This window comes from Phoenix dactylifera, unplaced genomic scaffold, assembly GCF_009389715.1.
Source record: "Phoenix dactylifera cultivar Barhee BC4 unplaced genomic scaffold, palm_55x_up_171113_PBpolish2nd_filt_p 000077F, whole genome shotgun sequence".
Lineage (NCBI taxonomy): Eukaryota > Viridiplantae > Streptophyta > Magnoliopsida > Arecales > Arecaceae > Phoenix > Phoenix dactylifera.
In genome coordinates this window covers 1,042,083-1,066,131 of record NW_024067676.1, presented here as the reverse complement: position 1 = coordinate 1,066,131, position 24,049 = coordinate 1,042,083, and the positions used below count along the sequence as shown (strand labels likewise).

At 39.8% G+C, this 24,049-nt stretch overlaps 1 protein-coding gene across 1 annotated transcript; it reads right to left on the bottom strand.

Annotated features, from left to right (window-relative positions):
* Positions 1 to 317: 317 nt before the first annotated feature.
* Positions 318 to 22,848, bottom strand: LOC103715082 (auxilin-related protein 2-like). The gene is made up of 8 exons (XM_008802598.4): positions 22,055 to 22,848; positions 16,011 to 17,580; positions 15,792 to 15,933; positions 15,582 to 15,679; positions 15,371 to 15,436; positions 15,104 to 15,193; positions 7,743 to 7,919; positions 318 to 770 (listed from the first exon to the last, which is right to left on the bottom strand). Exons 1-8 carry the CDS (start codon positions 22,714 to 22,716, stop codon positions 732 to 734), a joined length of 2,844 nt encoding a protein of 947 aa, XP_008800820.2. The 5' UTR covers positions 22,717 to 22,848; the 3' UTR covers positions 318 to 731.
* Positions 22,849 to 24,049: the final 1,201 nt, after the last annotated feature.

Sequence of the window (24,049 nt, the reverse complement as noted above, 5' to 3'; positions counted from 1 at the left end):
AAGGGAAAGATAGTCATCCAAGTCCAAAGTAAGCTCCTCAATGGATAACTGCAACTAATTTTCATCTTTAGGACTTTTTCTCTTCCATAATTTTAGTATCACAGTTCGTTTCCGTACCCATGCAAAATGGTCATTCATGTCTCGCGTAAAGCTCTACTCATGCAGCGCTGAATAAAAAAACTACAGAAAAATATAGGATACACTGTAAATAATTGTTGCTTCTAGGAATTTGCACTCTTGTGGCCAACCCATCCAAAAAGAAAAAGGAGAACAAGAAAATCTCCCATACCAAGGAGTCTGCGAAACAAGACAGCACATTTAATTCATCATTTTCAGGTGTTTAAACCTGATCTAACTATTAAGGAATAAGTAGACTGCACTAAATATAGCAGAGTACCTCAAATAAAGATCTATGACATCAAATAGAATAGATGCAAGGTGGGGGCGGCTCAGCGAGGCTATAATTACAGAGAAGGCATAAAACCACAAGGCTATCCCCTCTGCTACACCGCCACTGACTGGATCAAAGCCAGATACATTTACAGCAGTCATAAAGAAATAGTCCCTTTCTTGAGGCCGCATGTAGTTAAGAAGCATCATTGAATGATCAACACATAGAAACACAAAAAAATAAAAAAATAATAATCACGACAAAGCTTTGCTGCAGCTGGCCACTCACATACCCTCCCCGATAGCCCTCGTGCAAAGAAACAAGATGCCCCTTAGACATCTTAAAATAGCTCTTCAGAGTTCAATTTGTTCCATGCTTCCTGTTTAATACCATAACAAAGATATGCATCAGGAGTGAAGAGATTGTATAATATTAAGCAGAAAGAACTTTGCTCAAGTTCATTATTAGCATTAAGATTGCCTTTAACTCTTGCCTACTTTTAGAATCACTAAATGGTGTAGTAATCACAAAACATAATGGCATACAAACAGTATTCAAGCACATGGACCAAGCTATGGCTACATCATGATAGCTGCAGCAGCACATGTTCAGCTGGATTGAGGTCAGCCAGCCATTGTTGTCTGGAACCATATGGACTAGCTTACACCTTGAAACATTTACTTGTAAACAGTGTGATCTTTCTCCTTGAGGAAGAAGATCTACAAAACGATGGAGTAGAAATCTAGGAGGAAGAAGCAGTAATATAGAATTTTCAAAAGAATAATGGAGAAGAAAACTACAAATTTCATTCAATTCAAGATCGCTTTCATAAGAGCTAGGCACCCCTATTTATAGTCATAGACCCCTTAAACTTACCCATGAATGTGCCCACATTTGTTTCTTGCCAAGAACGTAAAGGATTTTACAAATAAGAAATTTAATCATAGAAAAGAATCTCCCCCATAATCTGGTAAGATTTTGATTTGGTGTAAATGTGGGAAGTGATTGTAGAAATAATCTCCACTTGATTGGATAGAATCTCTAATTAATCTTGATGTCCGATTCTTCCAAATCTGCCTAATCAATACCAGCATTATTTAATTAGACATCCAGGATTATTTCCCAATCCGCAACAGCCTTCTAGAACAGATATGGGTCCGAACCCAATGTCAACCCCCTTTCCTCCTCTAGTCAGCACACAAAAGGAGTCATATACACATCTGTTAGATCTGTTAGGCCTACAATATGCATCATCTTCCCCACCCCCCAACCCCCAAGGTTAGAGAGAATGATCCTTGAGTTGAAAGCCTCTCTTCTTCTTGTCTTTAAGGAAATCCCTGGTGCTGAATAATGATAGATCCTTCTTTTTGTTTAGAAATCCTTTCTTTCTTATTAGTTTGAGAATAATCTCCACTCCATCTTTATTAAAAGTGTAAATGCTCCTCCTTCCATCATACATGTCCGCTCGGTCATATATTGCCAAGGACGGCCCAGCAATATGTGACAAGTATCCAATGATGTTACATCAAATCATATGCTTTCAATATAATTAACACTAATCGAGAAATTAACAATACAATGTTCGGAGATAATGACCTCATTGTGCTTTTTGAACCAAACAATTTTTGTTGCCGATAACCTCTTGAAAGACAATATTCTCACATAACCCACAATCAAGGTTCGTCAAACCGGTACCGAGATTCGTACCGTTGGTCGGTTTGGTACCAGTTTGAACCGAATCGGAAGTGCTGGTTCACGGACTGGCATGCCCCAATTTATATTTTTTTTGTAGTTCTCTCCAAGGTTCGTTGAACCGGTACCGAGACCCTAATCATTGCCATAGCCCCACAGCATGGCTCCGGATCCGGTGCGAACCGACCGGTTCGCATCGAATCCGAGTCGAACAGGACGAAACCGTCCGTTTCCGGCCGGCTCCGGCCACATCCAATTAGGTTCCGACCCCTAGAGGGCAAAACTATTTTTCATTGGAGAACCAACACGGTCGGAGACTGGGTCGACTCGGTTCTGGCTGAACCGGCAGGTACAGTTCGGTTCAGCAATCCTTGCCTACAATCAATGAAGACATTGTAAACTCATCTAGCGATGGTGCAGTGAGTATGAAAGATATTAGTTCAAAGCCAACCCTCCTCTTTGGCTTTAGGTACATACATCATACACCGTAGAATAAGGCTTTGACCCTAATCTGCACCAAGCTCAATAGTTGGCCCATTATTTTGTTCATTGTCATAGATGGGCTCACCAATTAGCCCCTGTTGTCAGTGCCAAGCTCTTCATACTTGCCATCCCACTCATTATCTATAGTGGTGTTGTGGACTTTAGTGGTATGGCATTGTCATAGGTATTCAAAAAGTGCAATGCTCTCTTTCCCCACATGTATAATATGTAGGTGGCATCAGACGAGCAACTTTTAGGGATGCTTGCGAGCTTCTTCACTATTCTTGATGCTTCTTGCTACTTCTTGATTGGTGCTGGTGTAGTTTGTAGAGTTATTTATAGGCACACCTCCTATGGGGCTAGAGCAGGATTCTTGTTGCAAACTCTATTAGCTTGCCAAGATAAAGGGTTTGAGCCCTCCTTAGCTTTCTTTCAACATGCAATGCTTTTTGATAGGCATCATTCACACATGATATTTTGTGCTCTACAATTTCATTATAAACCGAAACCCATAAGCCATTTAGGTAATAGGCTACATGATTTCCTTCATCCTCATGCCGGCATACAAAAGCGTAGATCTAGAAAAACTCCTGTCTATAATTAGTGATGCTCATTTTTTCCTATCTAAGATTTATACAAGATTGATAGAGAGCGTCGGAGTAATCTACTGGAACAAAGTGACAATATAGATTCTTCTCCATCCTTAGCAAATCAACTATCTTCATTTTTCAATGCTCACTCGAGTGCGTTGGATATTCTTCCACCAATAAGCCTGCTTATCAGACGGGCCAGGCCGTGTTCGATACGAGGTACGAGCAAAATTAGCTAGCCCCGAGCCGAGCTCAGCCCGGCCTTCAGGCCTAGTTCCTAGGCCCAAGCCCAATATCTTCAAGCTTCGGGCTAGGCTTCAGGCTTCACGACAAAGCTTCCAAGGAAAAGCGAATAGCATCCGAAGCTTCACGACAAAGCCCTTCCACCACCAAAACTCCTCCGTCTCAAACTCTTCAGTGGAAAAGCCTCCATCCAAACCCACCTTCTCCACCAAAACCCCGTCATCAGGCCCAGAAGCGGCGACGGTTGAAGGAGACGACGACAGGGCTCCATCATCTTCTCCCCCGGCCTTGGACTCCTTGTTGCCTTTGTTGTTGGTTCTTGCGGTGGAGTACCCGAGGGCTCGAATGGGAGAGGTTTGGTGGGGGCAGGAGAGGGAGGAGCAGCAGACGGGAGGAGGGTGAGAGGAGGGGAGGAAGGGGGAGAGATGGAGAAGAGGGGAGAGAGGGGGGTTGGAGGAGGAGGAAGAAGAGAAGAGGAGGGTGGAGGCGACAAACCCGACGAGACAAGAGGATGATGATTTGGACTATGAGGCTGCCAGAGAATTCACACCCTTGAGGAGGAGACGAGACAAGGAGAGGAGAGCCCTCCTTCGTAGTTGGGTCAATTCAGGGAGAAAGAGGTGAGGAGGTGATGCCCTAGCCACTGCATCCTTTTTCCCTTTTGGTTGGATCTTGTGCTATATATATATATATAATTCTAGGCTTCTACCAGGTTGATGTAAAACTAAGCCTGGCTTGTTTAATCAGCGGGCTCAAATTTTAAACCTAGCCCAGCCTACTAGGCTTAAAATCCAAGCCTAAGCCCGTTCGAAACACTTTGAGCTCGGGTGGGCCGAGCAGATCTAGTATTTGAACAGGTCTACCCACCAAATAGATAGTAATTTTAAAGCCATGATTTTCACTTTCTTATTATTGTGGATGTCCATAGCTTCAAAGAATCTCTCGATGGTGGTGATCCAATCGAGGAAGTCCTTTGGATTGAGCCTCTTGCAAAACTCAAGAAGCTCGGGTTTGATGCTAAAGAGCCTTTCATGATCTTGTGTGTCTCTTATGAACCAAGGGAAGACGTATTAGCCCTTGATTTAGAGTCTAGTGGTGGAAAGGGTTGACGAGGTGCTCGAAAAATGTATCTGATGTCACATTATCTTCCCTATCTAATTCTTTAAGGCAGCAATCACAACCAACCACATGATCATGCTCCACCAGTAGTTGTGGTATCTGTTCTTGTAGTTGTTGGATCTCCACAACTCGGGATGTTACAGGTGCTTCAGCGAACTATTACTTCACTATCGATGTAGAACACCCTACGTGAATTGGAACCGCTCTGATACCAAAGTAGTATGCAAGGTAATGTTTTTCTTTGAGGAAGAAGATGTACCTAATAAAGGGAGTAGCAAAATTACAAAAAAAAGATATGATAAAAAAACTCTCAAACTCATAGAACAATGGAGAAGAGAACTAGAAACTTCAATTCAAGATGGCTTTTACAATGGCTAGGCACCTATATTTATAGTTATAGGACTTGAACTTACCTATGAATGTGTTCACATTCATTTTTTGCCGAAAAGGTAAAAGTTTCAACAAAAAAGAAAATAATATTAGAAAAGAATCTCTCCTAAGTCTGCTAGGATTTGATTTAAGCATAGGTTCGTCCCCGAGTTTGCCAGCATGTTCACGAGTATGGGGATTGATGCAAGTTTTATTGAAGAACACAGCATCCATCCGCTCAAGAAAGGCAAGCAAGCAAACTGCCCCAAATATGAATCGTCCCTTCATGCTTGGATAAAAATCGGATACGCATGAAGGATGTCAAGTAAGACAAGCATGTTCCGTACAAATGTGTAAAGTGGTTGTACAAATAATCTCCTCTTGATTGGATAGAAACTCTGATTGATCTTGATGTCGAATCTTTTCCAATCTGCCTAGATTTTATTGATGCCAGCCTTATTTAATTAGGGCTCCAGGATTATTTCCCAATCTGCAGCAACCTTCTAGAACTTAAGTCCAAACTCAATGACAAACCCCTTTACTCCTCTAGTAAGGACATGAACAAAGTCAAGTACGTGTCAGCTAGGCCTATGATGTGCAATTGTACATCATTTACCCAACCACGACATTTTTGCCATAGCTGATTAAAATGTGTAGCTGATCAGTTGGCTCATTTTAGTAGTTTCAGCTGTATCATTTCAGTTTCACTTTCAACTAGATTTGGATGAAATACTTCAATTCCAATTTCAGATTTCAGCCCAATTATTGTGTCTAGGATGAAATGAGCAAGACATGTTTGAAGGATGACAAAAACTGCCACTGTATTATTCTGTTCCAGACTATTTAAAAAGACAAAATGCTCTAACCAAGATTGCAATCCATGACTTATACCATCAAAAGGAGTAAAGATTCACAATATAAATTCCCTGATAGTGCCTTTATTTGGCCAAAGCATTCTTCCTGCATTTTTTACCATTTCAGGTTGCAAATAAGTGTCATGGTCATGTCATAAGTAAAATGAAATTAGTGGATTGCTTGAGAAAACCAAAGGTCTTATTTAGGCAAAAAACAATAACTATTACATCCAGTCTAGCGGATTAGTAGACATAGTTAAACCAGTGGGGCACATACACCTGCAAAAAATGATGGTTGTTATCTTTTTGTAAGCAGTTCTGGAAATTGAACCTGCACTCCTGTCTGGAGTAAATACATGGGGCATGTCCCATATTGCCTTCTGCTTTTCTTTGAGGACACCTTTTAGAAAACGTGCATGAGAGTTCCTCCAATAGAAGTACTTCTCATGTTGTATGGTAAACAAATGTTGCAACAGAACTTTATAGAAGCAACAACAAGAAGATGGTACGGCAAAACATAGGGCATAGAAAATTAAGTGTGGATGGGTCTAGAGTGGTCTTTGTCTGGCATGAACTAGAACGGGACTCAATTAGACATGGCATGATGTCACCCATTTATGTAACTAGAAAACAGGCTGCTCCAGCTAAAGTTGGTTCCAATTGAAATTTACTGGTCTAACTTAAAATATATCAGCAATCAGATCAAATTCACTACCAATGACATTCCAATTTTGCGAGAGTTGGGAAATATAGCAAAGTATAGGGTGAAAAAAACAGACTGCAAGGAAGCATTATTAGGGTAATTGTAAGGGACTCCTTAGAAAACATCTTGAAAACAGCATACTTAAAATGGATCAAGAAATTATCATTGATGTCTTTGTGGAGAAATCTGGATATCAGTTGGATTCTTCAATAGGAGGAAATTTAGTGGAGACAAACCAGGGTTGCAATGGTTGTAAACTTGAAATACAGTGATAGAAACCCAGTTTTTTTTTTTTTTTTTTGATTTAAGCTTGTTGACTGACACAAGTAGGAAAAGATAATCATGCTGAAGTCCATTCGTGCAAAGGTTCTAATGAGAGAGAAAGTGGGGGACGAGACTTCATGGGAAAATGTCTGGAATAAGAATTTGGATGTCCTTGATGTACCTATCTCATGCACCAAAATGCAATTACAGATGATACGAACAAGATATTTAATTTAGTTCATTCAGATAATATGACAGAAGTTATGTTTGACAAAAAAGCCTAATAAGTTTCCAAGCCCAATCAGATTTCTAAGAACTTTTTTTCAAGAACACCTGGCAAATTGTTTTCTTTCACTCAAGAGTACCAAAACTTCCTAGGGACAGGGACCTAAACTCCACTTTTCTTGTTACTAGGAGCAAAAATCTTTTCGATCATCAATTTTGCCCAGTCAGCCATATAAATCAAGTTTAAAATTTGACTCAGATGATGCCACACACATAAATGCGTATATGCACACAGAATGCATGCATATGCATGTATAGGGTTAGGAAAATTCTTCTAGATAATAAATTATAAACTTGATTTAAGTCACAGAGGCTCATTCATGGTAAATTCAGTCCCATGTATATGTCAACCACAATGAAATAGCAATAACATTACTCTTTTCTGATATACATAAGCATGGTTTGTAGTACAACTACCCAACTAGTACAGTATCGATATGGTCCAACTCTCAGTACCAATTTTTTTTTTTTTTTTTTTTTTGGGGGGGGGGGGGGGGTAACCGAGTGTTGGTTCACTACAAGTACAAGTTGGTACACCTAATACAGTCCAGTACTACAAATCATGTAACAATAACACAGGTTCTTCATAAATTCCTTCAGCATCCAATAATTTAAATATTGTTATGAGCTTAACTAGAAAGCAGTATGAAGAACAATGTCGACTCCAACAAAGTAGTTTCTTGATGACTGAAAAAATAAATATAAAGCAGCTGACCTGTAAGAAAATCAAACCATAATTGAATGCATACCTTAAGGAGATCAAAAACCTTCTCAGCAATGTACTTTTGTTGAAGATTTGCGCCCTTCTGTTGCACCTTATCAGGATGGATGCACAAGGTTGCTTTCCTATAAACCTTTTTTACCGCGGCAGCAGTAATTAAATCAGTCAAAGAAACAGGCTGCCAGCCACATTCAGGCCAAAGCACCTGTTTGTTTGCAACACAAACAAGATAACCTAGTGAATAACTGCGAAACAGATTGAACTTTCCATGAGAAAGCAAAATAAAGTCTAGTTTTCCCCTTTCATCAAAACAGGTCCGATGGGAGAAAACAGAAGGAACTACAAATGAATTCTTATAAATTAAATTCATGATTAACTAGTCTGGTGGTGGCAAAAACTTAATCCACTCCTATGTGGAATGGCATATATTGCATGATACCTCCTTCCATTCTCAAATTTTTATTAATGTAAGTATATATTGTCATCCGCAGGCACCTTGTACATGTGGTACATTTGAACAGTGGAACAAACATAAATTATGATACATGTTCAAATTTCAACAACGAATAGAGATACACTTAAAATATTTGCCTTCTTGAGTAAATGTATTTTCTCTTTTCAGGCACCCATCACAAATATCATATGATAATTTTACTCCAAAAGTCCAACTCGGATAATCATGCACATATTGCTGGATACACACTGAAAGCATCTTTGCATATGTCCCATATTGCCTAACAAAAAGAACCAAGGGAAAAATACTAAATTGTTTGTCTTGCATATGGTAGAAGTAGAACTAGGACAGTTATAAGCATTTTTTTGCCTCTTTTATTGTTCAATATTCTATCATTCAGCAGGTGGCATCACCTTATAGGATGGAGAAGGAGAACGGCCGAAAGAGGAAACTTCAACGTTCTCTTTCTCAATGCATCCACCATGAACACTGCCCTTGATCCATCCTCTCCCCCCCCCCCAACAATATAATATATATATATATATATATATATATATATATATATATATATATATATATATATCCATTGTGAAAATCAACAGCAATAGCAAAAATCATTTCACCCATCCATCAGGCCAGCTCCATAATCACTTCCACCTTGGCATGATGGCCAAGCAGTAGAAAAGGAGAAGCTTACAAATACTCCTATAGATGGATCTGTCTTAAAAACCACACTGGTGAGCAGCCATATATCAGGCTCCTTAAAAAGGAGTAAAAATTAAGAAGGAAAGATAAAGAGGCACGACCTTGGAAACTGATGTTAATCCTGCTCACAAGTTTGGCTTCCTAAGAGCCTTCTCTCGCATGCATGGTAAGGCAAGAAGGATGCACGGAAGTTGTCTATCGGTCAAGCCATATATCAAGCAGTAGAAAAAAAGAAGCTAGCATATGCTGCATAGTCAAGGCAGGAAGGATGTGTGGAAGTTGTCTGTAAGTGCAACCATATATCAAGCAATAGAAAAGGAGAAGCTAGCAAATGCTCCTATAGTTGGATACTTGGATCTATCTTAAAATTCATATTGGTGACCAGCCATATATCAGGCTCCTTAAGAAGTAAAAAATTAAAAAATAAAGATGAGAATAGGTGGCTTTTGGTGACTGATGTTAATCCAACTCGCAAGTTCAGCTTCCTAAGAGCCTCCTCTCCCATGGTTAAGGCAGGACAGGTGTGTCGGAATTGTCTATCAGTCCTCAAAAAGTAAAGGGAGTAAAAACTCTAAAGGATTTCTTTCTTTAGTTACTGAGATAGGATTTAAGGGGAATGTTGGCAATTCCAAACATGTAATAAACTCCAAAATAAGCATCATTCTATCGTACAACAAAGACATAGGTGAAATAGGTCTAGCACACACTCTTTTGTGAAAGAAGTATCTTTTCTATTGTTCGGCAAAGATAAAAATGAAGGAGGTCTAGCACACTCTCTTCTGTGGAAAGATAAATCTTCCTTCACAGGAAGACCCTTATAGGGGGTTTTCTTTCTTTGGCTTGCATAGGTAGGGACAAGAATAAACACCCATTATTTGTGCCCCACTGGGCACCCTAGCAAATACACATTCCCATCATCATAAGTAATGAAGACACACTGATCTTCTTTATTATTTTTATCTTACCTTCATCCTGCTGTAGTTTGTTATTTATAGGGTAAAAGAAAGAGACTTGCTTGGAAAGTGCACGTGGGTTTATTTTCAAATTGAACCTAGGGCACCGTCAAAGCTTTAATATGAAACATTATTCTTCTTGTAATTAACATATTTAGAATTTGTATTCATATAAGTTGGCTTTTTACCTTTGTTCAAAAACCGCATTTCCGAAATGTCAAACTTCTCAAGTTGAGTAATTTCTCCATATCAATCAGTAGGAATCTTGGCGAGTTTTCAGTTTTCACCCTCCTTACAAAGTTGTCTCTTTGATAGTTAAAAGTTTACGTGATTCAAATTCAAATTGGGAATGTGTTCCAAAAAATAACAGGAAAAACGTCGTCTTAGCAATATCATAGTTTATAGGAGTGAGGATCTGGTTTAAACTAGTAAAAATTTCGAGCTTAATGTCCAATGGTAGTCTTAATCCATATTCCGTGGGCTAATTATAAATAAAGTTACTATTTGTTAAGGAAGATGCGCCATTGTGTGTCTTCTGCAGGTGATATAGTGTTGCTTTGATAGCAAGAAAATAGGAGGGAGAGAGAGAGAATGTTAAACTGTATTTATGGAAGAAAGCTTAAGAGATTAAAAATCCACAAAACAAAAACAGGGTGTACACAATGCAATTTTAGTTAGAATACAAATGAAGATATGGCTCCTATTAAGGTTGGTAATTAAGAGATACAACAAAGTGACTATTTTGTTATTTAGGATTCAGATTACAAAATAATGAAGAGATGAATGAAGATACATGTCATAGAATTAGAGCTTCTTGACTAAGCTTCTAGGGTATGTGATCAATACATACCTTGATGACAATGTTGTATGCCACAGAATGTTAAAGACTAAAAAGGACTGAAGAAAATAATTTCAGAGTTGTCAAGGTAAAAACATCGAGGTGGTTGTGTAGTAAACAATATAGAGTTAGAACAAGTATATTAGATGGGATGCTGGAGTTGCATGAATTGAGGATATAGTGATGGAGAAATGATTGAGATGGTATAGGCACGTGCAATAAAGAATCTAAGTGGTTTCCATATGCGCTCCAATTTGACTTGGAGGATGTAGAAAAAGGAGGAGAAGGCCTAAGATAATATGGATGGAGGCTATGAGAGAGGATATGCAAAAACTTGAATTTTCATCACATATAGCTAAACAAGAATGTTTCATAAACAAAGATCCATAAAGTTGACCCTAAATAATTGGACATGGCTGGATGGTTATGGTAAAAAAAAATTGCAAGAGATATAAACTAAGGTTGGCCGAACAGGACCGAATCGCCCGTTTTGGCCCGTACCGAGCCGACCCGGTCAGAAATCGAGTCGGCTCGCCAATTAAAATCAGAACCGGCCCTGAAGCAGCCAAAAAGGGTCGGAACCGAACCGAACCAGTCACGAACCGGCTAGAACCGTTCGGAACCGGCCGGTACCGTTCGAACTCGATGAGTCGGCCCGATTCGGAACCAGGCCCCTCACCCTTTCCTTCTTTTGTTAAAACAAGATGTTGGAAAGGGCTTGTGGACCAAAAGCAGGAGCCGGAGCTCGATGAACGAGGATCGCCTTCACGACCGGCCAGTTTCGTAGCCCGTAAGGCTAGGGTCGATGCAGGATAATGGGCAGAGAGCAATATTCCACGCATCCTTTCAGCTGACCAGCCACAGCCACAGGGCTCACTAGGGAGTCGGTCACCACATGACTCCTTATCCGAGACATCCTCTTAAAGATATGATTGAGAGATGCTTAGAAGAGGCCACTATGCTACCTGGTCGACTCGATTAGGAGGGTGGCATACATCCTTCCAACATAACTAAGCAGATAAGGGCATGAAGGATAAGCAAACCAAAAAGGATATGAAGGGTAAGCAGGCAACAAATGGCATGAAGGATAAGCAGGTAGCGAGTGGCACGAAGGATAAGCAGGCAGCGAGTGGCACGAAGGAACGAAGGATAAGCAGGCAGCGAGTGGCACGAAGGATAAGCAGGCAGCGAGTTCACTCAAATTCAGAGACTAGGAGCAGTAGTTCTGGTGGTCATTAATTTGCTGGCCAGGGAGGAAGTGGAGGACATGAAACCACTCGCAACCCCAACGGAGAGTGTGGAAGAGCCGGTTCACTCAGATTCAGAGACTAGAAGCAGTTGTTCTGGTGGTCATGAATTTGCTGGCCAGGAAGGGAGTGGAGGACATGAAACCACAATTTATGAGACAACCGCAAGGTGGTCTTCGATTCATCGGGGGGTCCCGATTTACGCATGTTACACAAGATAGGGATCACGATACATGATTTGATAGAGCTCATGAGGATACAATTGCATATAGAAGATGGACTTCTTGAGGTCATTCAGGAGGACACGATGCAGCTGCAGATAATCTCGCATGTGGAGTAGGATCCATTGACGTATCAGCTTTTGAGTCATATACTGGATCCTATTACTCGCAATAATAGGCAGCCTATGATCCATACGGATACGAATATAGATATGGTGCATCTAAGGCATCTTTCAGTTATCCTACACAGCCCGAAACATCTTATAGATCCGATTTTGCTACCGGTTTATGCGGATGGGCCCTTTCACAGCCGTTTATCAGCCAGAGAATACCTCTCAGATTTAGAGCTTCAGCGAGAGATCTGAGAATACTTATAACCGAAAGTGCGTTCATTATGAGATGAACATACAAGACTACAATGCTGTTTTATTAGAGAGATGGACTGATCTACCTCTTGACTATACTAATGATCCAAATATCTACAAAAGGCATCGTTACTTGACGAAATTTTAGATATCAATATATATGTTATACTTTACATATATATAATTGATTGTATTATTTTATATTTTTACCTTACTAGTTAATTTTAGGATATTTCATGTTGTTTCTTGTAGCATGCAATATCTCACTAATCATTTTATATTTTGTATCACTTTAAAACAACAAAATGCATCATTTAGGTTATATTGGAATCATAGAAACATCAAAAGTTATTAAAAAACATCAAAAAAATATCAGATTAGACTAAAAATTATTGAAAAAGTTGAAGAAGATTGATTACCAATTAATTGAACTTGAAAAACTCAAAAAAAATTGGGCATGCCGATTCAAAACCGGTATGCCAAGCGTATCATGTGTCCGGTACGGTACCGAACTGGTACGGTACTGACCCGTCCACCCGAACCGCATGCCCAAGCGTATCATGCATCGGTACGGTATCGAACCAGTATCGTACCGACCCGTCCAGTGATCAATACGGGTCTCGATACCGATTCGACAGATCTTAATATAAATTTTGATATTTTTTCTAATCTTACGATAAAATTTCAGCTTGTTTCACATACAAGGGTCAAACACCATTCAAATGAGGCAATATGAATGCAACAGACAAGGCTGGCCATGGGAGCAAAAAGTCTAAAATAAACAGGTAGAAACCATCAACCAATGCTCTTAAGAAAATTGGGGGAACAATATAGGTAACAAACAGGCAACTAGGGGACCTCCTAGAACCTAAGTGCCACGCAGCTAGCCCAAAAAAATACTCTCAAAAAAAATTAATTGACATAAGGGAACATCTACAAAAACAAAGTTATATTCCAAAAGATGAAGTGTATCATATTAAATAAGATGTAAGTTGATGAGAAGAACCAAATTGGTAGCATTTGGTGCTAACTCATGAGTTGATCTTGTCCTCCAGATGATGCAACACTGTGAAGGGGGTCGTTCTTCTAAAAACGCGATGTCGAGGCCAAGGAATAAACAATGTGAGGTCATTATGGATGAAGAGAAAGGAAGAGGCTAAGCTCTAATAGTTATGTCTATGCAGTCAGTATGCATGTTTAGGGGAGGGTGTAAAGAATCCGTTCAAAGATCATCATAGGTCAAATGTATCCTATATTATTAATAATTCAGCAACACCTATCTCCCTCTACAAATGCATCTTACCTTAAACTGCACCTTATCGGTTCAGATTGGTATTGGTTTGATAAGGCAAAGTTTGATCTTTAAAACAAATGACAACTATGCTGCCAATTCTCAACCCAATGTCATCCCTCTACAAATGCTGGCAAATTCTTAGTCTAGGCAATTAAGAAGGTTTTGATGTGATACATGGAAGACCAATTTGTCGGAAGGAATTAACTTTGAAGCAATGATTAGAAGAATGAAAGACAATGAGGAATAACTGACGTACGGCTATTACTGATCTTAGAAACACATGTGAGAGATATAGAAAAGATAAATTGGTGGATGATGAGGAAGGGAACATTGGAAGTATGCACTAAAATACTAAATGGTGTGGAAATGTGCAATATGGTGAGTGCACCAATTGGAGGTTCTAGGCTCTAACATTTTAAAAACATAAAGGACATTTAGGAGTAGCACCAATTGGAGGTTAAAGGGTAACAATTTGATATAACAAGGCTATTTGCAATGTAGGCAAAGATGTAGTGGGCCCTAACCTTGGTGGACTAAAAAAAGGTATGGAGTAAAGATGAGTTGGATGGACCATTGATAATTGACTGGACGATGTTTTCTTTTCAGGTAAATTGGCCCTGTGAAAGAAGCCTAGTGAAGTAGGGTGCACAAAGATAAAAAGATGGAGTAAGGCTTGTTACTTTTGTTAACTGAAAATATAATGTCTTGCTACTGTATTTTGGTTTTGGCATCACAAACTCATTTTCTGAAATTAATGGTATGCAGTTTATGGACCATGAATGTAGAACATGAATACCCAAAAAATTAACAAATTCAAAGGCAAATTAAGATCTGGGTATATGAGACAAAAAGAAAAAGGAAAAAGTTCATCAAGGAAATTAGTCAACTAGGTATCCCACATTACTGGTGACAGATTGTAGAATCACGATACAAGCGATACTACAATATAAGTGATGTCTGCTTGCAGAAGTTCAAAAAGTAATTAAAATTCTGAAACTAGTGAATCAGCAGTCAACTGCAACAGTCACATGCCACTGTTTCAAAAGATCATCCTCAGGACTTCACCAAACAATAAGCAGCGCTATGTCACCATCTACTATGCAATACCAATCCAAACAAAAATCTATATAAGACAAAAACACCTAACACAAAAAAACATGGCACAACCAACTAAGAATACAAGCATTAGAATCTGGGATGCCAAAATAGGAGAAAAAGGAGAGACAAAAAAATTTTAAAGATGAAAAATGACAATCAAGAAACATCTTCAAGAAAGCAACAAAATTTATACAAGAAAAGAAAACTAGCTCACATATTGCAATGTTGATAGTAAGGCCCGTAAGTTGCCTTCTTTCCCTGCTGACCACCGTTTTACCTCAATATCCAGTGTTTCAGCAATCCTCTGAAAACAGCATAGAGCAGCATTAGAGGAAGTAACAACTGACATGACAGAGAAAAGGTCTTCAGAACAAGAACCTAGATCAAATGCAATTATAAGTGAAGTGATACTTTCATATATATAGTTTGAATGTAAATAAATGTGAAAATTAACTGCTTCATTCAGGATTAGAGGGCTTACATGTCTCTCTTCCTGCTCCCTCTGTGTTTGCAAATCACGCTCATTCTTCTCAGCCAGAGCTTTTGCCTGGACAAACAGAGTTAGCAGGTGTCTATCTTCAGTTTTAATAATAATAGCTACAGTGTTTAGACTTCTTGTTCAACTGTCAGTGGTGGGTGCAGGTGTCTATCTTCAGTTTTAAGCAGTACAATACAGACAAAAACACAATTACCGCACGCTCAAGCGTTCTTTGGTGTCTCTCAAGTCTAGCTTTTCTTCTCTCATCGCTCTCTCCCTCAATTTCTTGAAATTCTCCCGAGGATGAAGGGGCTTCAAAAAAAATAGTGATAATAATAACAAGTTAGTTGAATAGCAGTTATTAAGCAAGCAAGAACCTACATGATGGCATAAAATAATACAAGTTAAATCCAAAGAATATTACCTCCAAAAATGGAACTCAAGTCATCCACAATATGTGTTGTAGATGATGCCTTTTTTTTCATGGTGGATGAGGAACCAGAAGATTTCTTCCGAGCTCCATCAGCACTGCCCCTGCCTTGAGCTTGAGTGTCAAACGTAGTCTCCTGAAACATCCACGTAGTAAGTGGTAACCTGCTTAAATCACAACAGATGCTGCCAAATTTTAGACATAGGTTCTCACCGAGGATGTAGCACTTTGCTTCGGTGCACTGTTTGCTCGAGCACCCATACCAAAGAATGACTCGAGATCATTTTCCGTCTTGTTCTGTTTTTCTCTGGCAGCAGCAGCAGCCCTTTCACGAGCTTCTGCATTAGCTCTATCTACTGCTGCCCTTTCAGCTCTTATCCGAGCTTCTGCTGCAGCTCTCTCCACAGCAGCCCTTTCAGCTGCAGCCTTCTCTCTAGCTTCAGCAGCAGCCCTCTCCTTTGCTGCAGCAGCCTTTTCTCTGGCTTCTGCAGCTGATCTTTCCTTAGCTTCTGCAGTTGCCCTCTCAGCTCTTTCCCTTGCCTCTGCTGCAGCTCTTTCACGTGCTTCAGCCGCTGCCCTCTGTACTGCAGCTCTCTCAGCACGCTGCCGTGCTTCAGCTACTGCCTTCCCGCAAGCGGCCCTCTCAGCTTTTGCACGGGCTTCAGCAGCTGCTCTTTCCCGTGCTTCTCTTGTAGCCCTTTCCACAGCTTGCCTTGCCCTTCCCCTTTCCCTCTCAAGTTCTAGTTCTCTCACCCTTTCAAGTCTCTTTTGCTCCTTCTCCTCCCTTTCCTTTTGTTCCCATTCACGATCTAGGTTTTCTTGTTTCTCATTATCTTCTAGATCCTGGGCATCTGACTTTGCTTTTTCATCTCTTTCTTGCTGTGCTCGTTCTCTCCCCCTTACCTCCCTAGCATGTTTAATCTTTGCTTCAGCTCTATCCATGGCCTCCTTCATAGCAGCTGCAGATGCTGCTGCAGCTGAATTTGTTTCAATTTCTTCTTCATTGGAGAATACTTCTTCACGATCATGAGCATACATTTGAGGCTTTCCCATGGCAAAGTCTTCTAGTTCATCTATTGGAGATACACCAGATTTCTTCTCTGAATCTTTAGGGTAAGGATAGCTTTGACTAGACTGTGAAAAAGATTCATTATCCCTTCTTCTAACATTTGCTACAAAGGGTGCCGCTTTAATGACAAGTGGAGGAGGAGGTCTTGAAGGTGATGGAGCACTTGTAGGTTGTGTGAAGAGAGGAATTTCGTTAACAGTAAGCCATGCATCACTTGCTCTTTCCAAATGGTCATCAGATTTGGGAGATTGGTCTGCCATGGCATTTCTTCCATATGTATCTGAATTGTTTCTACGAACAGACTTCTGAGAATCAGAAGATTTAGTTGACCACATTTTTGGAGCAATATTTTCAAAAGCCTCCATTGAAGATCGTTGCGGTGGTTCTTTCCCAAAACGATGCCCAGGGCTTGTGCTCTGGACATTTTTTGGGGGGTTCCTGCCCTTCTGGTCATCATTCATCTCACTTGTATACGAAGGCATTGAATTTGAGAAGCCATCAAACACATTAGCATCATCAAATATCACACCACTGGCAGAAGCATCAGCTTTTGTGCTTCCAGAGTTGGCAGTCCTACTAATGTGTTCCAAAGGGTCATTGAATATCCCGGAGGATGAATATGCCGAGGTAGATGTTGTTTCCAAAACAACAAAAGGATCTTCTGGAGTACTTGCAGTTGGTTTAACTTTTTGTTGGTTAGTCTCTGGAATCTCCCTGCAAACAACATTCAAAGTTTGAAAAGATAATAGACAAATAACATATTTAATGCAAGAATATGAGCACTTAAATATGAATGATTGAAAGAAAACTACCAAATAAAGAAATTTAGAACACAACCAAAAGAAAGGTGGAGGATATATTAGATAATGAGTTCTACAAAATAACCAGCATTTTGAGAGGAGATTTTCCACATGGATGGCCAAAAACTTAGGAGGGAAGAAACTAACGTAGAGCCAAGATAATTCATGAATATCAGATGAAAATGTGAAATGCCAAGATAAGGTACATAACATCTCCATACAGTCACAAACATATGAAGATGCATCAGGATATGAAAATTGATAACCAAAACAAAACTCAACAAATAGACTCAGTTCATAACTCTATTCTCCTCCATCAACTTCATACATTTTCCCTAGGAAAGCAAAATTACTTAATAAAACAATGCAGGCATTTATAAAAGGAAAAATGGTTTACTTTAAATCAAGTTCTTAACTATTAAAACAAATTTTGTTAAGCATCCATGTAGTACACTTTGGAGATTGTAAAATATTGCCAGTGTAAGTGCATCAATATAGGCAACATGGTTGACCACAGGCTAGTGCCAACAAACAATGAATGCTTTCGTAGGTGAAAATAAATTAACTTGGAACTGTGATAAGTTAAATTCTGAAAAGTTGAGAGTAGATACTAATTTAAAAATATTGATGGTAAGCTATATGAGACTCCTGGAAAAAGAAAAGAAAAGAAATATAAGGTCAAAACTGAATCATCATCATCATCCGAGTTTTTTTTCATCAAAATGGGTCAGTTATTGAGCACAACTCTGAATCCAGTCAGCTATGGAATTCCAATCAAAGTCAAAATGCTAAAGGAATAAGCAAATTCTTACAAGCAATTAACTACTCAGCATCATCTAAGTACCCGTGTCAAGTCCCTGGTTGGGAGAGAGGCAAGCCATGAAACCTCTAAAGGCAGCTGGCAATCAAAAGACTTAAAATTATGATTGTAGTTTGACTTAATGCAAGTTATGAGATATTTAAGATCCCCATCAAACTGTAAAGAGTATGGATGAAAGAGAGACGAGAGGGTCATTGCTTAATGCAACGGAAAAGGCTTGGCTAACAAGCACAATGGCGTAGGTTCAAGTCATGGGCAGCCACTTTGTGCAAAAAAAATAAAATATAAAGTCAAAGATTAAGTATGTCCCCAGTTCGCCCCTCCCAAGAACTTGGATTGCTAAGACCATAACTAGGTAATGTGGCATAGATGAAGAGAGAAGATGACAAGGTTTTGAAATAGTGAACTTCTTTCATCAAACCAATGCACCAACTCATGTAAGGTTGAAATTGATAATAATATATAATCGATAAGAGACCTTCCCAATGACTGATTTAATCCTTAATCCTTTTACTCAGTAGTATTTAAAATAAGTGGAGAGAAAATGCAGTTGAGCCCTCTAAGGGTGAGGCAACAAGCTATAAGGCAACTAAAGGCATAAGCTTAATGATTGGATTTAGATGAGTTGTGACCAACATATAATCAACAAAGCCTAATAATAGGAACAAGACTTCGGAACCATCTTTGCTCTTCATTCAAATAAATGGTATCACCATTCTCAATGCGTATAAGATGATTTGTAAACTACCCTAACATATAATAAGAAATAACAAAAGTGGAATAAAAGAAAGTAGTTGGAAGAAAAATAGCAATGACAACACAAATCATAAATTGTAGCCAAACAACAATCTTGGGGACTTTTAACTTGTAAATCAAGGTTTGATGTTTTGGATAATGGATCTATTTTGGCCAAAACCTTAGTCTAAGCCAATTTTGGAACTAACTGGTTTGAGTCCAATATTCGATGGTTTTGGCAAGTTTCAACTAAAACCGGCTCAAATCGGTTATGAATGATCTTTTTATTCGTTATATTGATATTTTAGTGCCATCTTGGTGTCCTTCATATTGGTGATTTATGTCATTTTTAGAGCCATTATTTTGAAAATAAAGGTGGCTAATTATTATCGAACAAGGTAAACTGCAATGTCCAGGTATTTGAGAATGCACCACCCAAGACAAGGATTGCACAACCGGTACCAATAGGCATGCTGGTCGGTGATTGGTGTGGTATGGTACCAATCCATATCGTATCGAACCAACATACCGAAATCAAGGGTAGGAGAGAGAGAACCGGAGAGGAAGAAGGGAGGGAGAGGGAGAGGGGGAGAGGAACAAAAGGGTGCGAGAGAGAGGGAGGGACAAGCTTTGATGGGACTAGACGACCTTCGATGGCTTCGCGATGACGGAGAGAGGCTGGAGAGAGGTCGGATCCGAAGGAGGAGGATAGAGAGAGAAGCCAGAGCTGATTTCGAGCCGATCTGACATCGTTTTCCACTAGAGCGATGGTATCAGAGATGATTTTTAGCCGATTCTGAGCCCTTATCTTCCGATTTTCCCTTCAAGGACCAAAGCGAAGCTATCAAAGCTCCACTTTCCTCCCCTCTCGTGTCATCCATCATGGTGACCTGGCCATTCTTAGAGACCAGCAATCTCTTGGCGGCGGCGACAGTCCAACCGTCAAGTTGCTCCAATGGGGGGTTAGGATGTAGCATTTCAAGGGGAAGGGGAGAGGGGAAGTGGTTGTGGGTGTCGAGGGTTTTAAGAAGGGGAGGCATAGAGGGGGTTGTGGGGATCTAGGGTTTAGGTTGACAAATTGGAGGGATCGAGGGTTTGGGATAGGAGGCCAAAGTTTCAAATTGGGTGGATTCTTTCTTTAATGGGAGAGAGAGAGCAAGAGAGAGTGAAGATGAGCCTCGACGGTCTTGGACATCAAACGACTCGGACCGTCGGAGGTTATTACTGAGTTGGAGAGAGAGAGAGACATTCGAACTGTAGGGTATTATTATCGAACCAAAAAAAAAACCTGCAAACCATTCCGACTTGACGTCGGTTTGGTTCAGTACAAGCAGAATCATCTAATTCGGCTCGGTTTGGTAATCAATGACCCAATGTTTGAAAACAAGACCTCCTCCAAGGAGAGGAGAGAGCGATACCTAGCTCACTAAGATCAAACATAGATATTTGGAACTTTATAAAAACTTGATGAATTTGGTTGTGTAACTCTAAAAGACATTAGTGAGCATATGATGGATATATTGGCTGCTCCGGAGTCAATTTTGTGCAACCTTGTGATAGTATAACAATCCAAAAAACAAGATAAACAATTTTTTTCAGGTCTTCTTTTTTCAGTGGTATGGTTCAACATATGACACTGTATGTGAATTGCAGCACACAACGATCAAAAGTTGCCCGCAATGACACTGGAAAGGTACATGACTCACTCTTAATGTATATTCTAGATATACATAAATATAACTTTTCTACTTGTAAATTTTTAATAGCTTTAGGCATATCCTAAACTTGTAGAACGAATACTTGATACTTACAATCATGTCAAATAGTTCAAAAGCTACTCAAATATGAAAACTAAACTATATTAATAACTACAACCAAAGATAAACAACAATACAAAATTTGAAAGAACAAATCATAAGGTAATTTAATTAGCATTGATTTTGTACACACTCTACTCTGTCACTTTGTTATACAAGATAAAGGTTGCTACATTCATGTGCATACTCATACTGGTTTCTATGCTATGTTGGTGCATACCCATTAAGATACAAAGGATGTACATGATGTTAATAAGGACTTGCATGATACATGATGTATGATATTATTGTACATATCAGGACATTTGTACCTTGTCTGTAAGAAGAAGAAGAAAATAAAACAAAAATAATGATGGAGAAGAATTGAAAAGGTAGAATTAACAAGAAAAACTTTTCTCAAACCGTTAAATATCCCAATACTTCCAGAAGCATAGAGATAGTAAATTATCCTGAAATTTGATTGAGAATTAATACATTTACCGTTGTTCATAGCTCGAAATAGCAACGGAAGGAAATCAGGAAAGGGAGTGAAATTGCAATCTGGTAACAGGCTTGACAATATGAATTAATGGATTATGTTTCAACATAGCATCAGCTTGCCCTTCTTTCTTCAAGAAAAGATCGTTTGTCTAATGCAAGTTTTTAGTTCCTCAAAACCATAAGGGATTGAAAGAAAAAACAGAAAATTAATAATGACAAGTCTAAATCCTCCCATTTATTACTTTGAACCAGCATTTAGGAACAAGTACTTAAGGCGAGAAACAAATAATTATAACGGCTGACTGGTCTCATATTTAAACAGATTCTCTGTGATTCGATTAAGAAAATGCTCTACAAGACTTAGAATTCTAATATCAAATTTTTCCTTAGTAGAATGTATGTTTAATAAGGATAATTAGTCCACCTTTGGTCTAGCAATATTGGAAGAAAAGCAAAGATGCTCCGACAAAAGCCACAAAATTCAACATTTACAACAGAATAAGATCGTCAAGACATTGATGGAGCCAAGATTGTACCTTTTTTGTAGAGGACTGCTCCCGCCAAATCCAGGTATCAGCTCCTCGAATCCAGACGAGTCCTGATCTTTCTGCTCCCCCGATCTCTTATCAACCGCACTCTTTGACTCCGGTATTGCCTTCCCAAGATTCTCAAGAAGATCATCATACGGTGGTGACGAGACGTGATTGGATCCGGCCGACACCGAGGCAAAGACATCATCATACTTGACCGATGAGCTCTTTATTCCGGGAACCCCATCAAATATGTCATCATCATAGACGGGCTTATCATACACGGGCGACTTCGTCGCCAGCTTCGCCCCGGAATCCTTCAAATCCTCGAAAATGGAGTCAAAAGAAGGATGGGAGTTAGCGGACGCCGAGCGGCCATGGGAGGAGGAATTCGATTTACTCGGGGGGCCGCCAAAGACGTCGTCGTAGGTCGGGGGGCTCCGGCTGTCGGAGATCCCAACGCCGTGATCCCCGAAGAGGGAATCGCCGGTTGAATTCCAGCCGGATCTTGACTTGCTCCCGTAGTTGGACGACGCGGAGGATCGGGCAGATCCGGACCCAATATTGACGCCGCCAACGGAAGCGGCCTTGGGGGCGGCCATGGGTGCGTTCTTTCCCTGGGGCCGGAATCCGAAGTCCCGGGCCAGGAGGCCGGGGAACTCGTCCATAGTCGGGGGGGCGGCGATCGAGCTGCAGGGGTTGGAGATCTCGGCCGAGGGCTTCGATCGCCGCGGAGCTCCGGTTATCGGCGGCGAGCCTGCGGAGGCGAGAGAAGGGGGGGGGGGGGCTGTGGATGGTGCGAGCCCGAGAGACCGGGGTTTGGTGGGGTGGGAACGGGGATTAAACTTTTGGCTCGCGGAGTAGGCCCCGGTCGGTCGAGAGGGAGGAGAACACGCCTTGTATTTTGGCGCGGGGACCCACCTGAAGGTGGACGGTAAGGATTCGTCAGTGAGAAAGTTTGCTGTTTGGGGCTGAGTACTGAAAATTCTTGCGATTGAGGGGGTGCTTGATTAATATATGATGCATTAGAGCCAAGGAGGATTATTAAAAATGACTAATCTAATTAGGAAACACCGTACGGGGATCTCTTTCCCCATATGGCCAGCCGGGGAGCCACTTATGGATGTTATTATTGTTTTCATCTTTTATTTGACTTTGTTGACCTGAGTTAGTATTATTTTTGCTTTTCCTTTGAGCATATAGCAACAACTTTTGAGTTTTTTCCTTTTTTTTTCTTTTTCTTTTCACATATATGTTGCATGATAGGAACTAGAGAACTAACTTTGATCGGTCTCTTGGGTGCTGTGAAACTCTAAGAGGAAGCATAGCAAATGATATTGGATTGTTAGTCTTATATTACATGCGAATTATAGGAGTAGGTGAATTGCATGCATTTACAGAATGTATTAATAACAAACTATCTTCTTTTACAAGGGTCTAAAGTCTAATGTTGAAGATAATAAAAAAGATTAGAGCGTGATAGCCTAAACTATTCTAAGGTTTAGGAAGTTTATTGATATTTTCTGTATTTATACATGTTAAGTATTATAACTTGTACCAAAAGTGTCAACAAGCATAGGTCGTAAAAAATTAAGTTTTTGGAGTTAGTATCAAAGATCTAGGCTCAAGTTCCACCCTCGCCCAAATTTCAGTCTAGATTCCTCCTATTCTAGCTCTTAGAAAAGATTCATAAACTTGTACTACATTCAAGCCAAGGATGGATATAGGCTATGACTAATCTCTTAAAGTGTAAGTCCAATAAAATACATGTTGATGCACCATTGAAAAGTTAATTCAATATCAAAATACATTAATACATTTTACAATACTTCAGTCTTCAAAGCCATACATATTGGTGTAGGGTATATATTTTTCAAATCTAAATAAAGCCTAAGCTTAGACTTTGGCCAACCAATCTTAAATAATTCTATTATTTTTTTACGTGTCATTATTGTCATTGTAATTATTTTTTGCTATATGTGTAGACATCTGAGATTCAAT